The sequence below is a fragment of the Trifolium pratense genome, linkage group LG4 (assembly GCF_020283565.1).
Source record: "Trifolium pratense cultivar HEN17-A07 linkage group LG4, ARS_RC_1.1, whole genome shotgun sequence".
NCBI classification, from domain to species: domain Eukaryota; kingdom Viridiplantae; phylum Streptophyta; class Magnoliopsida; order Fabales; family Fabaceae; genus Trifolium; species Trifolium pratense.
This window is the reverse complement of record NC_060062.1, coordinates 26475787-26491571: the sequence shown is the minus strand read 5'-3', so window position 1 is coordinate 26491571 and position 15785 is coordinate 26475787. Positions and strand designations below refer to the sequence as shown.

Below are 15785 nucleotides of genomic sequence, written 5' to 3'. Positions count from 1 at the left end.
AAATCCAAAATCATTTGAATATACTATTGCGACACATAAAGATTAACGACATATAAAAAAAGACGCAAACCGTTAATTTTAATGTATCTCAATAACATATCAAATAATTTTAGATTTGTCTGAAGTTTTACATAAATGATCTATATGATATAAACTTTCAATCCAACGGTAGATTTTATAAAATGTATATCGGTTAAAACGTTATTGAGAGGTCTAACATTTGGTGTCAAACTAGTTTGTGTCATTTGATCCTGACCCTATATATATATATATACTTGCAATCGGGTGGAGATTATCTCATGTGACATTACCATCCTGTTAAATCTCACCCCTTGATTTAGGTAGGAGAGAGAGAGAGGAAAAACAAAAAATGGTGGATTGAAAGGTGGAGATATACACTTTAGTCCCTGCAGTGATATTTCCATTGGAGAGAAACTTTTCCTCTCACTTCACAACCTGTTTCAAATGTGTTGTTAAGAAAGCAACGTATAAATCCCCAATAACATCACCAACCAATTATATGCTTGACTGATAACACCACCAACTAATTATGAAGTTCAAATTTAAAAAAAATAAAATTTTAATATTAATAAATCATACACAATTCATTCATTCTCATGTATTAAATATGTCTCTTGAAGTCATGCATATCAATCACCAAAACCACCGATAACCAATTATTACATGCATAACACCATCAATATATTATAATTAATTCTTCTTGATTTTCATGTAATACTACATGCATAATAATTCTATTGATCTTTTTTTTTTTTGTACTTTTTTCTTTTCTTTCATCTTTTTTTCATAATTAGCAAAAATAAAAGATAATTGTGCAACTTTACGAAGAACATTGCTACTATAAAAACAAAAATATACATCCTCTAACTATAAACAATACTATAAAAAGCAAATTTATCTTCATCCAATATTTGTACATATTATATGCATTTCTAAAAAATATTTGGTGCCTCTTAAATATGGGGCTCTTGGCAGTCGTTAATGTCGAATCGTTCTCATGGTTGTCATTTGCCTTTGTGTATTTGCTAAGTTATTTGTGTCCCGTGCCTATTTGTCTTCATGTATTTGTGTCCCGTGCCTATGGTGAATTTTAAAAAATTCTTAACTTTTGTTAAAAAAAAAACTTTTTATAGTATTTTAAACATGCTTGAAAAAAAAAATCAAAAATTAAAAGTTTAAGATTAATGAAACAATTTAAAAAATTTTGAAAATTAACAAGAACTAAATCTGAATACCTACAAATTTTGTAGGGACTAAAACATATCACCTTTTTTATAACAATATGTTGAAAAACGAAAAAGCTGCACTGGGACTTAGAATTCAACAACTGGAGGTCGAGGTTAATCACTAAAGGCAGAACAATAAAATCATATGGTCCAAGAAATGTCCCAAGAAACCCAAAACAACATAATCAAGTGCTAGCTGATGCAAATGAACCAGAAGTGCCAGTAGTTTTACATTTTCATAAGTTTCATATTTGTGTTTTGGTGAATTAGCACTTTGTAAATGTAAATGCACGATATTTTTTTGTTAGAATTATAATTCCTCATTCTCAGCAGATTGAAACCATAGTTTGGTGACTATAGTTTGGGTACTAACTCATCACTTTTTAGGATGCGAAACTTTTTACACTCTAAGTAGCTAGTGACAATATTTTTACGCAAACACAACGTCTGCACCCCCTAGATAAAAAAACTCATGCAAAAAAAGAGTTTGCATTCTAGGATGCGAACTCAGTTCGTAGTTTGCATCCTAGAAAGCGAACTCGGTCTGTAGTTTGCATGCAAAAAAAAACCTCTAATTTTTGCTATTTACATACACACTTGCATTTTAAATAGCGTAGGCTGTAATTTGAAAATATCAGGGGGCGCGCATGTGATACGAGGGTGCGAGAAGAAAAAACCTTGTAGTTTTGAATGTTAAAAGCTCATGTTTTGTTTAACCCACAACGAGTAGAGTTTTTCTTCTCGCACCCCCCGGCACATGCGTGCCCTCTGATGTTCTCAATTTACCTCTATCGCTACTTAGGATGCGAGTGTGAAAAATTGCAAAAATTGAAATACCACATTTCACATTCTAGGATGCAAATTGGTTCACAAAAATAAATTTTTTTTTATCTCCTTCATTTTATAAGGCAGTAATACTATGAATTAAATTGTATTAATATTAAGAAATTGCATGTTACATATATAGTAAAACTGATGCACCAAATAAAAAAATAAATTATACACACAAATATAATTCCTTCCATCATATCTGTACAAAAAAATTTGTTATTTAAATTCCTATTAATTGTTTTTATTCCTCATAACACAGCCAACATATATAGCCACAATTATCATTATAAGCCATAATTTTTTTTTTTTTGAGAAATAAATCTATTATAATATAAGAAATTTCATTACTATGGAAAAATCAGTTTTGCCCTTGCTTCATAAATTGCCAAGTGGCTTATTGAGGGTAATTGTTGTCCAAAAAACTTTTAACTGAACTAAATTGATGTGTAACTGAGCCATATGGCTCACTAACTGAGCCAGATTCCAAGTTTGTGAGAGAAAAGCAAACTATTCATCAAGCCATGGTTGCAATTGAACTAAACCAATTGAAAATGAAATATCAACTTTATATCAAATCAAACTTTTTGTGAAGTAAAAGACAAAACTGATTTCATCAAAACATTTTTCCCTCTATTCATTCAAATTCAAATTCACAAATTCAAATTCTCCCTTTCCATTCAAATTCAAATTCACAAAATTTCCCACACTTTATAATTTACATTTCATTAATATATTCATCCTCATATTTGAACTCATCACTTCTCTCTTCTTTCTCTCCTCATCTTTAACTACAATTCTATAATAACTTTATTTTGTTGTGTTTTGCAGAAAAATTAAAAGACATTCATCTCTATCTAACAAGAATAAGAAAACAGGTATGAAGATCAAACTCTTTTTTCTATACTCATTGTTCTTCTTCATTATGTTTTTTTTCTTTCACATCATGTTTACTAAATGATTTTTTTTCTTGAACTCATCGCATCCAACTAAGTAAAAGAAGATCAAACTCAGGTATGAAGATCAAACTCATTTTTGCAATATATCACTATTTTTTTGTTATAGTATTCTTATCTTAAGATCATGAACACATTGTTGAATAACTTGCTATTTCTTATTCTCTTTTTATTTCTTTTCATCTATGAGATCTAAAAAAAGTAGTAGAAGAAGACATCCCAGATACATCTATCCTTTTTTATATTCTTTCTTCATTCATTTTTTATATCTTTGTTCTATTTCATCCCAACTCATAAAAGATATTCTCTACTTTGACTCCAAAAAAAATACTTTGTTATGGAACAAATATCAATTTCCAGAAATATGAAACAAAAAAATATGATGTTTTATAAAATAAAACAAAGAACTATTTGATTTTAAACATCCTTTAGAGAGTAAGATCTGTCTGATTCATACAAAAACATAAAATCCAAAATATAATGTTATATTAATTTCGTTCTATCTTTTTTAGAAGGAGAAATTAATAACGCGGAAAACAACGGGTAAGCTTTGAATTTGAATTTGATGAGTTTCTTTATTATTTATCACATCTAGAAAAATTATATTAAAAATCAACATTGATCTCATACTAACAATTTTATCTTATGTGTCTCTTTTTCAGAATGCATAAAAGAGTTAAGTTGAAAAATAAAGAAAGAAAATGGAGAAATAAAACACATACTAAGAAAGAACACAGAAAAAGCGGAAGAACTTGAAGAAACAGGTATATCATATAACATTCATGTTATTTATCGTACAATTTTCTATAACATTTTCTATAACATAATTTCATCTTTTATCAAGTTTCAGATTAAAATTAAATACTGTATATATTTAGAAAAAAGATGAGTGAAAAATATATAGATCTACAAATAAAAAGAAAAAAAATATAATGAGAAAAAACATAAACATTACAAACCATGGAAAAGAGAAGAGTTTTGGAATAGTGAAAAATTAATAATAATGAATTTAATTAAGTTTTGAGGGATGAGTAATTTTGGAAGACTGATTTTTGTGGGTCTCAAGAGAACTTTACATATTTTAATATGATTAATATTCAGATTCAGATGCACGGTAAAATAGTACAACTTGCTTGCGCACGTGATAAAAGTAGTTAAATTAGAGGACAATAATTTAATAAATAAATATTAAAATACATTAAAAATATTTCAATAAAAATAAATATTACACAACAAAAAAAGTGGCTTTTTCTTAGAAATGAATTTTCTCAGATCCAAAAATATAGATGAAACTAACAACAAATTTACTCATAAATGTAGAATAAAACAAAATTATCGGTAAGAAGAAATAATAGTAGATCCAAAACATATCTGATTTTGTTTTCATCTTTTCTTTTGCCTCTAATTCTGCTGTTGTTTTTCCAGCTTTGTCTCTCATCGCACAAGTTGTCATCATTGTACGTGTTTGGATCTGAGCTTTGTGTTTAGAAAAATGGTGTGTTTTTACTAGATCTTGGAGGAACAAGGAAATTTATGAGCTTACTGTAAAAAAAAAGGTAATTTATGAGCTTCGATGAGGGGAATCGGTGTGAGAAGGTGGGTTATGTACTTGAAATTGGAGAATTGGAGGAAGTTGCAGTCTTGTGTGAGTTGAGATCAAAATGAGAGAAATAAAGAAAGTTGTGGCTCAAAATTTCAGATCTAAAAGACAAAGTAGGTTCAATAGAAGAAAAAAAGAGAAATTTAATGGTAAAGGTGGTGGTGTGTTGATTGGGGAAAGGAGACATTTTTTCACATTACATAAAAAAAGAAAGAATGAAAATAGTGGTGAATGGTTAAGTGTATAGATCACCGTGTGACAGATTATGATTAGAAGTGAGAAAAGAAAATTTTCACTTCTCTCTAAAAAGTAACGTACTGTATAAGTACTAATTAATAAATAATTAATAAAAATTGATGTGTTATTAATAAGTAATTCTCATAATTTAGATCTTAGAAGTCAAAAAGGTTCACATAGGAAGAGAGTAACAAAGGAAAAAAATTGTTTGTTTATGCCTTTGTCACATTTACAACCTTTGTGTGATCCTGAATTCATAATGATGTTGCACAAAAATATATTTTAGTATTTTTTAGAAAATAAACCATAGCCTAAATATATTACTATTCAAAAAAATTTAAATATGTGGGACAAAAATAATGCTACTGATTTATACATGGGATAAATTTCAACTGATATATAAATTTTAACTATTGTATACGTAATAATTTATCACTGATAAAAAATTCAAAATAATTATTACATGCGAAACAAGTTATAACTAATAAAAATTTATAAAATATTATTTTATACGGTATAAGTTCTAACTTATATTAATTTCAAATTAACTATCTATACGGAACAAATTCTAATTGGTAAAAATTTCAAATAATTATCAAACGTGAGACAAGTTCTAAATTAAAAAAAAAAAAGAAAAAGAAAACTTGCAATTCCAAATGATTTATACAAATCATACATGGGACAAATTATACTACTCATTCATATAACTCATAACAATCTCAAAATAACAATCATATATATTAAATAAATCATACATTGGACAATTATGCTACTGATTCATGAAACTCATAACAATCTCAAAATAACTATCATATATACTAAATAAATCTTACATTGGATAAATTATTCTATTGATTTATAGAACTTATAACAATTTCAAAATAGCTATAATATATATTAAATAAATCATACATGAGACAAATTATACTACTGACTCATAATACTGATTAAATAATTTCTTTTTTTCAATTTTAATTAGCAAAGTGTTACTTCTAAAAATATCGTGTAACGTTACAAAAGTAAACTTGAAGTATCCACAAAATCGTTCGGAAAATGTCCATGTTGGGGGATGGAAAAACTTTTGTTTTGACAACGGAATAGAATTCGGTGATAGGCTTCGAGTTGAATTCAAACAAGTTTATCCGAATGTTGGTCAAGTTTTTAAGGTTACAACTTAATTTAAAACTTATTTCTGATATGTGCTACCTAAATGTTTCATTATCAGTTTCAATTTTGCTTTTACATTGTTCAGTACTTCGACAACATGTTGTAATTCAGTTCAATTAAGTTTCGTCTGTTTAGTGATGTATAAGTTCTAATCGAGTGGTTGAACTTGACATTTTTATCCACAATGTACGCATTTTACTTTGTTTTGATAATAGCGAACATGACTCGGCCAATGATTCTGATGATTATTTTGATAATGATCGTATTTTGAGTTGGAAGCTTAAGGTCAGCAAGGCATATGCTGACAAAAAAAAGCAACAAGTTTTGGTAAGTCATACATGAGACAAATTATGCTACTAATTCAAGATAATAATCATATATACTAAATAAATCATACATGAGACAAATTATGCTACTAATTCATGGAAATCATAACAATCTCAAAATAATAATCATATATACTAAACAAATCATACATGAGACAAATTATGCTACTAATTCATGAAACTCATAACAATCTCAAAATAAATATCATATATACTAAATAAATAATACATGAGACAACATATGCTACTGATTCATGGAACTCATAACAATCTCAAAATAATAATTATATATACTAAATAAATCATACATGAGACAAATTATGCTACTGATTCATGAAACTCATAACAATCTCAAAATAATAATCATATATACAATATAAATTATACATGGGACAAATTATGCTACTGATTCATAGAACTCATAACAATCTCAAAATAATAATCATATATACTAAATAAATCATATATGGGACTAATTATGTTACTAATTCATGGAACGCATAACAATTTCAAGATAATAATCATATATACTAAATAAATCATACATGGAACAAATTATGTTACTGATTCATGGAACTCATAACAATCTCAAAATAACAATCATATATATACTAAATAAATCATACATGAGACAAATTATGCTACTGATTCATAGAACTCATGACAATCTCAAAATAATAATTGTATATACTAAATATAACTCATAACGTACAATTTTAAATAATTATCATATATACTAAACAAATCATACATGAGACAAATTAAGGTACTGATTTATAGAACTCATAACAATCTCAAAATAACAATCATATATATACTAAGTGTGTGTTTGGTTTAGTGGTGGTTATAATTGAGTTTGGTAGAATTGAGTTTGACAGAATTGATTTTGGTTAAAAGTGAGTTGAGTAGAATTGATTTATGTTTGGATAATTTTAGGTAAAAGTGATTCTTATCAATTTATGTTGTTTGGATAGTTTGGATCAAAATTACTTTTAGATGTGTAATGACCAAAATGGGTCTTAATTTTTTTTTTGACGTGGTTTTTTGGTTTACAATTTTGGCGACGATGATCGACCCTAGGACCTCATACATACTACCCAAATCCCTTATTAAAAATATATAATTCATTTATAGGCTTAATTAATAAAATGGTCCCTTAAAGACATTTTTGGTTTCAGATTGGTCCCTTAAAGAAAAAAAGGTCCAAATAGGTCCCTTAAAGAAAAAAAAGTCTGAATAGGTCCCTTAAAGACATCTCCGTTAATCAGTTTGGTCCCTAAAAAGAGGTCTAAATAGGACTAAACTGATTAACGGATATGTCTTTAAGGGACCTATTCGGACCTTTTTTTTCTTTAAGGGACCTATTTAGACCTTTTTTTCTTTAAGGGACCAATATGAAACCAAAAATGTCTTTAAGGGACCATTTTATTAATTAAGCCTTCATTTATATTATAGATAATTATTTAAATTTAATAAAATAAATCAAAGATTAGTTAAAAAAAATATTCAATAAAATCTAATAGTGTACCTAAAAAATAATCTGATCATTATTATTTTAAATGTATTATATATAAATATTTATATTTATTGAACACATTCTGTCAAAAAAAAATTTATTGAACACATAATATTTTTTTATGTGCATTTTTTGACTAAAAATTAAACCTATTTTATAGTAAAAAATCTGATGGGTATTTTAATTGTAACAAAAGGACCATTTGAGCCCATTAGCCCAATATCTCTTCATCCCTAACCTAGAACCTTCCTGTTCAAAACCAGAATGGGAAAAACGCAGGTATTTAGAAGGAAAAATGGGTCGCACACTCCATGGTATTTTCGTCCAATATATAAATCTTTTGGCATGAAAATTGAAAATCGATTTTTGCTCAACGCATAAGCTAGGAATTGGAGCTTCAACTGAACGCACGTTTAAAGCCAAAAAGCACTTTTACTTTTTTAAACCCAAACAACACACTTTGGAAAGAAATCACGTTTCAAGGCTGCAAACGTGCTTATGAGGGCTGCAAACGTGAATCCAAACGCATAATAAATAAATCATACATGAGACAAATTATGCTACTGATTCATAGAACTCATGACAATTTCAAAATAATAATCGTATTTACTAAATAAATATACTAAATAAATCATACATGCGACAAATTATGTTACTAATTCATGGAACGCATAACAATTTCAAGATAATAATCATATATACTAAATAAATCATACATGAGACAAATTATGCTACTAATTCATGGAAATCATAACAATCTCAAAATAATAATCATATATACTAAACAAATTATACATGAGACAAATTATGCTATTAATTCATGAAACTCATAACAATCTCAAAATAAATATCATATATACTAAATAAATTATACATGAGACAACATATGCTACTGATTCATGAAACTCATAACAATCTCAAAATAATAATTATATATACTAAATAAATCATACATGAGACAAATTATGCTACTGATTCATGAAACTCATAACAATCTCAAAATAATAATCATATATACTAAATAAATTATACATGAGACAAATTATGCTATTGATTCATAGAACTCATAACAATCTCAAAATAACTATCATAAATACTAAATAAATTATACATGGGACAAATTATGCTACTGATTCATAGAACTCATAACAATCTCAAAATAATAACCGTATATACTAAATAAATCATACATGGGACATATTATGTTACTAATTCATGGAGCATATAACAATTTCAAAATAATAATCATATATACTAAATAAATCATACATGTAATTATGTTACTAATTCATGGAACGCATAATAATTTCAAGATAATAATCATATATACTAAATAAATCATACATGGAATAAATTATGTTACTGATTCATGGAACTCATAACAATCTCAAAATAACTATCATATATACTAAATAAATCATACATGAGACAAATTATGCTACTCATTCATGGAACGCATAACAATCTCAAAATAATAATCATATATACTAAATAAATCACACATGGGACAAATTATGCTACTGATTAATCGAACTCATAACAATCTCAATAACAATCATATATACTAAATAAATCATACATGAGACAAATTATGCTACCGATTCATGGAACTCATGACAATTTCAAAATAATAATCATATATACTAAATAAATCATACATGGGACAAATTATACTACTGATTCATGGAACTCATAATAATCTCAAAATAATAATCATATATACTAAATAAATCATACATGAGACAAATTATGCTACTGATTCATGGAACTCATAACAATCTCAAATAAATAATCATATATACTAAATAAATCATACATGGGACAAATAATCATATATACTAAATTAATCATATTACTTCATTTATTAATGAATATATACTGATTACTTTTTGAATGTTGATTTAGCAAAGTGTAACTTAAAAAAATATACACGTAACGTTACGACCCGTGCGATAGCACGGGTCTATTACTAGTTATTTAATTATTTTTCTTGCGTTTTGGTCAAATCATTTTAAAGGGAATCATTTCTTTTATTGCCTCAATTAATCAAATTGAATTTGTTGCTTTATTTTATAGACTATGTCAAATTGATCGCACTCTAAATAATGAACTGTGTTTCAGTTTGCACTTTAGGTAGCGAACTGTGTTTCAGTTCAGACTCTACGTAGCGAGTCACAATATTTTATACTCAACACAACGTCTGAGCCCCATAAATGAAAAAATCATGAGTAAAAAAAATAGTTCACTTTCTAGAATGCAAACTCTTTTTTTCATAATATTTTCATTCATGGGAGAGCATACGTTGAGTTTGAATATAAAATATTGTCGCTCGCTACCTACTTAGAGTGCAAAAAGTGCTCACATCCTAAAAAGTAGGAGGATTAGTGCGACCATTTTAGGAGGTTACTGAATAATAATTTCAGGGGCACAAAAAGTAAAACTCCAACAATTATTTATTTATTTTTTTCACAAAAAATATTGTCCCGTATTGAGATATTAGGACATTACTATTCTCAACTCCAAATATCAATTTTGATGTATTAATTTGGAAAAACTACTGTACAAAATTTATGTGATTTAGTTGGGTGCTTCTAAATAATTTTTGCTGCCCAAATGTGCCGAATTAATATAGAAGTCTTTTGAGTAGTGGATAGGAAAAACAGTGCCTCAAATTTTGTAGGCAATATAAAGATTCACAAGGCTAATTTGTTCAACCCGAAGAATCTTACTTATAGGAATAATATTTATTTGTTCGTAATCATGATTTTCTGTAAATTTTTTTTAAAACCCATTAATTAATTTTGTCAAAAGAAAAAAGACCGATTAATTAATAATGTCCTTGGTAGCTAAGTTAAACTTATAGGAATGACCTTTTTCGTAGAATATTGCACAAATTCGTTTTAGCTCATTGTGATTTTTCAATCTCATAGCTCATCCAAACATGCATTAATAAAATAATCTACACAATTTTGCTTCTTCAAAATAAAAAAAATAATAATCTACACATGTGTTAGTTTCACATACGACATGTTGAACATGGCTTATGAGGTCGGTTAATCCCTTGAATGCAAAACGACTATTGGTGTCACTTACGATAAAAGTAATGATTTTGTTCACTATTTTTTTTATTAAGTTTGTATACAAATATTGGAAAAATTGTAAATATAAATTACATTATTTTAAGTACACTTTTCATTAAAAAAAAAATATTTTACAAAATTGAGATCATTTAAACTCAAATTTACAAACACACCTCTTGTGGTTTGGCTGACATGAAATTAGATCATATCCTTGAAAGATCACATATATGAACAAAGCAAGATACACATTCTTTTTTAAATTTACAAAAAAATACTAGTCGAACCAAAAACTCTTTAGGCTGAAACTAATGTCCACAATCTATATATGCACTCCTTTGAGGATCAAACATGTCGGACCCGGATTCACTGTTGTAGCAGTTTTTCACAGCTATCAATCTTAGTATTGAATTTAGATCAGACGGTTGAGATTAAAATACACAGCTAAATGATCTTATTTCATTGATTTAGATTGGACGGCTTATAACTGCAAATGCGTCAGTAAATCCATTTCCAAACATGTCACATATAGGATCTGGTAACAAAAATTTATGTATTCCTGTATCTGCATCAGCAACAGTCAAAACATCCACATAACTGCTTATGATACTTTTTATTCTTAATCCCTTCGTCTCTATCACATTCCTCTGCTTAGAAAAATATTCATTTCTCTTGGTAGAATCTTCACCATCTCTGCTAAACGAGAACATCATTGTAGCTTAATCACATACTTTGTAACCAAATACTGTATAAATTAAAATTACTAAATACATACTAATTAAGAATGTTAGTTACTCAATTAATTTTCCTGTTGTAACGAAAAACATAATTGAAACCAAGACATTGAGCTTCGGGTTTGGGGGGGGGGGGGGGGGGAATCCGAATTCAATTCCCAATGGAAACAATTTTTGGCCAGACTTTATTTTCCTCGCGGCCGAACTTTGGATTATCGGGATCCATATCCCCGAGAACCAGAGGGTTAAAAAAAATAAAAATAATTATATTCCTTAAACTATCCTTTAAGCCAAAGAAACCTTAGATATCTTAGAAACAACATTTGTGATTTTTTTTTTCAACTATTATCTAGGATATATGAGTGGAGCTTAATACCTCATCATCAATGAAGACCAATCTCTAAATCCAGCATCAACAAGATGATTGATGGTGACATTTTGGTCTTTAACTGCTTCTCTTGATAACAAAATTATAGACCAACCACTTGCTTGAAGGTTCATGTATAATCTTAACATAAGCATGAGCTTTAACTTCTTTGCCTCTAAGGTACAATTGCTAATGGTGCTATAACCCAAAAAAAACTTTGTCAAGTTATTGCTAACAATATATGCAAATCTACATCAAGCTAGATTAGCTACATATTAAAATGTATAATTATTGCATTTGTGATTTTATAGTAAGAAATATAAATTAGTAAACTTGTGCAAGTTGGAATAATAAACCAACAGATGAAGACACCAATATTCTAGCTGTCCTAGATCCAAGCATTTATTTATATACTACATTATCTAGAATCATGGTACATAAGTTCATGAAGATTTTGTTTTATGGATAAGCTAAAATTAGTATATTAATTATGTTAATTTTTTTTCTCATTCACCAAATTTGAATTTCACTCTTTTACCTCGTTCAACTTCTTTAACCACTAGCTCATATTAGTCGAACTACCCTACCCTCTATACTAATGAAGATTGAGACTACAAATAACTTCTATGAGACAACAAAAATTTCTTTTGCAGATACCGTAAAACTAGGATCCAAATTACTTGCAGTCAGGAAACTACACAGTAAAACAAACCGAACAATCTAGATTTTGAGTATGGAAAATAAAATATCAAACACAAATTTCAAGCTATATGTTATATACACCATAAGCCGCCCAATCTTGATAAGACTGTTCAAATTACTCGACTTCAAATTTCGTACATGAAAATATTACCTTTGAAATAAATTGGATGAATTTGAATTCCATGGAAAAATTCCATCTATGTCAATCAACACCACATCAAAACCATCATCTGATGGTTTAACACCATTGAAGTAATCTTCAATCACAGATTTGGTTAAATCCAAATCTCTAGCATAGTGACCACCTTTGATATATTGTATAGCTAGGTCCTTACAAATGTTAGGAACATTATGTTGTTCCAAATTATTGAGCTTAGCATGTAGAGATTGAATTTTGCAATAACTATAGTCATCATTTATATTCCTTAGCTCAATAATTCCAGCATTGTTGTTTTGACATGATTGTAGCATCATTGCCATTGAAACCAATAAAGTGATTAATAAAAGTCCAAGAGCTGCAAATCCAGCAATGAAGATTGTTGCAGAAAATGATGTGATGTAGAATCCTGATTCCAGCACAAAACTACTCCTCATCTCTATAACCAAGAAACAAACAGAACAATAAATAATCATCAAAATTATACTAAAATAACAACTTTGAGTATAACAAAAAATATGATCAATTAGTTGAATTTGAATGTAAAACAAATCAATTGTTGTTTGGTCTATGAATTTAATAAAATTCCAAAAAGATTTCAGAATAAGAAAATTCTCGATCAGACTAGTCTTTTCGAGATCAATTTGCAGGCTAAATTGCCTGATCCAAAAAGACTAATATGATCGAGAATTTTCAATATATTTTTTTTCCAAAGACTAAAACGATGATTCATTCATGAACAGAATCTACCAAAAGTTGTTCGGGAGAACCTGAGTTCCAGAGGGTTACACACTAAAAAAAACTAACAAAGGTGATAATAATCGTTGATCATACCAGAACCAGCTGAGAGACTCCTTGTAGAATACATATGTTCATGTCCATAAGCAGACATAATTTCAGAATCGAAGGGTTGTCCTGAAATTTTAGAGAAAATTGATCATTGTTCATAATATCATCAATTTCAATGATAAAATGAACAAAACTCATACAAGTTTCCAAGGCCTAACCACATGGCTTCACATCACAATCATCCAGCACAATAGAAAACAACCTTAATTGTACTAAATAAAAAAGTAGAAAGTAGAAAGTAGAAACTGACCCCAAAAAAATGAAGTTTGTTGTATTATTATCCCAACAAGATTCTAATAGAACATGACCAACATGAACAAAGAAATTAAGAAACCATGTTGTGAACATGTGGAGTTAAGACGGTGATTTGGGAAGGTTGTGAGAGAAAAGAGACACATAGGAAAGACATTATTATTATTATTATTAGTAGTCCTATGAATTATGATGATGTGACAAATTGAATTATGGATGATATCGTATTTTAAATAGAATAATGTACAGCTAAGCCTTTTAAATCTTAACATGATTGGAGAGTGACATATTTTATTATTGTAGCATAAATAGAAAAAATTGCCAATCTTATCTAGAATAGAATACCATAATCATAGTTAAAATTGTGATGAAAATTGTTATAAAAAAATAATAATAATAATTGTGATGAAATTAAATTCTAAAATCATCTAATTTTCTAGAATTATTTCTCAATGGATCTCTATAGTGGACAAAATATGTATTTATATAAAAAAAAATATATTATTTTGATATGATATATTAGATAGTTTAAATTATACGCTAACAAAATCAGTAAAAACAGACCATTAATTTGAGATTAAACAGTTGAGATCGAAAATTGTGTGAGGCTACTAACTATGTATTTGCCTCGATTGTTAACCACCGACATTCTTCTACTTTGATAAAGCATTTCACTAAATTAAGTAGAGTAAATCACCAATTCACCCATGAAATTGAGGTTTGTTGAAATTAAGTTCTAAAATTATCTAATTTTAGAACCATTTTTTCAAAAGGTATGAATTCTCTTTAGTGGACAAAACATGCATTTACACACTTTTTTTCATCTCAACCGTTAATTTCACATCAAATAATTTACATTATGCACCGACAAAATCATTATTAAATCATATTAATCGTTAATTTAAGATTAGAAGGCTTAGATCGAAAATTATGTGATGCTACAAGGTATGTCTTTACCTCAATTTCAATCAACGACCTTCTTCTACTTTGGTAAAACATTTCACTGAATAAAATTAAGTAAATCACCAATTCAAATTGTAGGGTTGGCCACCTCTACTATCATTTTCCTCTTGTAGTTCCAGTACCATCACATGTGTTGTGTTTTACTAACTTATGTAATTGTCTCACCAACCTCCAACAATTTTCCACTTTGTTAAATCACTTAACTACATTTGACTGTTTTCCTCCACTAAAATTATAATAATAACTAGTAATCTTTAAAAAATGCAAATGATTATCTAGAAATAAGATTAAGATTCAAGACTAATATGAAGTAGATAAGAATAAAAATAAAACTGTACATGACACGATGTCACTCTATAGGTAGTAGCTCCCACGAGCTTGCGTTGAATGCTGAAATATAATTACACTTGGAGCCACTTGGCAATACTCCAATGGTGGGGTAAAGGAAATAGTGGCTAGATTCTAGATTCCAAGAGTACGATGTAATGTTATAAAAATTAAAAAGAATAATTTATAAATAATAATGCACATAGTCCACATTCCTCAATCCACTTGGTGCAATTAGAAGGGTTCCCTTCCAAATGCAATCAACATCATTCATAGAACAAAGACAGAAATTGGAATTATATTATGAACGGGATGTTTTGCAAAAATTACTACGAATTGGCATCTTCTTCATTTCTTAAAAAAAAACAAAGATCACGTTACTATCGTTTTTTTTTTTGTGACAAAACTACATTACTATCGTTTTAAATAATGAAAATATCATTTATTTTAGTTTTTTTTTTGTCGATTAATTCGGTGGTT

At 28.2% G+C, this 15785-nt stretch overlaps 1 protein-coding gene and 1 long non-coding RNA gene across 3 annotated transcripts; one reads left to right on the top strand and one right to left on the bottom strand.

The window, feature by feature from the left end:
• Window positions 1-2861: 2861 nt before the first annotated feature.
• LOC123920978 lies at window positions 2862-3574 on the top strand. The gene is made up of 3 exons (XR_006813882.1): window positions 2862-2953; window positions 3070-3089; window positions 3544-3574. It is a non-coding gene; the product is annotated as an uncharacterized LOC123920978 (long non-coding RNA).
• A 7546-nt stretch (window positions 3575-11120) lies between these two features.
• LOC123920977 (uncharacterized protein At2g39920-like) lies at window positions 11121-14207 on the bottom strand. 2 transcript variants are annotated; one of them, XM_045973346.1, is made up of 5 exons: window positions 13922-14207; window positions 13749-13829; window positions 12909-13353; window positions 12065-12253; window positions 11121-11647 (listed from the first exon to the last, which is right to left on the bottom strand). In XM_045973346.1, exons 1-5 carry the CDS (start codon window positions 14109-14111, stop codon window positions 11422-11424), a joined length of 1131 nt encoding a protein of 376 aa, XP_045829302.1. In that variant the 5' UTR covers window positions 14112-14207; the 3' UTR covers window positions 11121-11421. The 2 variants fall into 2 exon arrangements, with proteins under 2 accessions (XP_045829302.1, XP_045829303.1); XM_045973347.1 differs by having other exon boundaries at window positions 14014-14174.
• Window positions 14208-15785: the final 1578 nt, after the last annotated feature.

Coding starts and splice junctions, on each gene's coding strand:
- LOC123920977 (XM_045973346.1), bottom strand. CDS start 14,111: ATGTTCACAACATGGTTTCTTAATTTCTTTGTTCATGTTGGTCATGTT. Junction 13,830..13,921: donor TTGTGATGTGAAGCCATGTG/GTTAGGCCTTGG, acceptor CTAAAATTTCAG/GACAACCCTTCGATTCTGAA. Junction 12,254..12,908: donor TCATCCAATTTATTTCAAAG/GTAATATTTTCA, acceptor TTTGGGTTATAG/CACCATTAGCAATTGTACCT.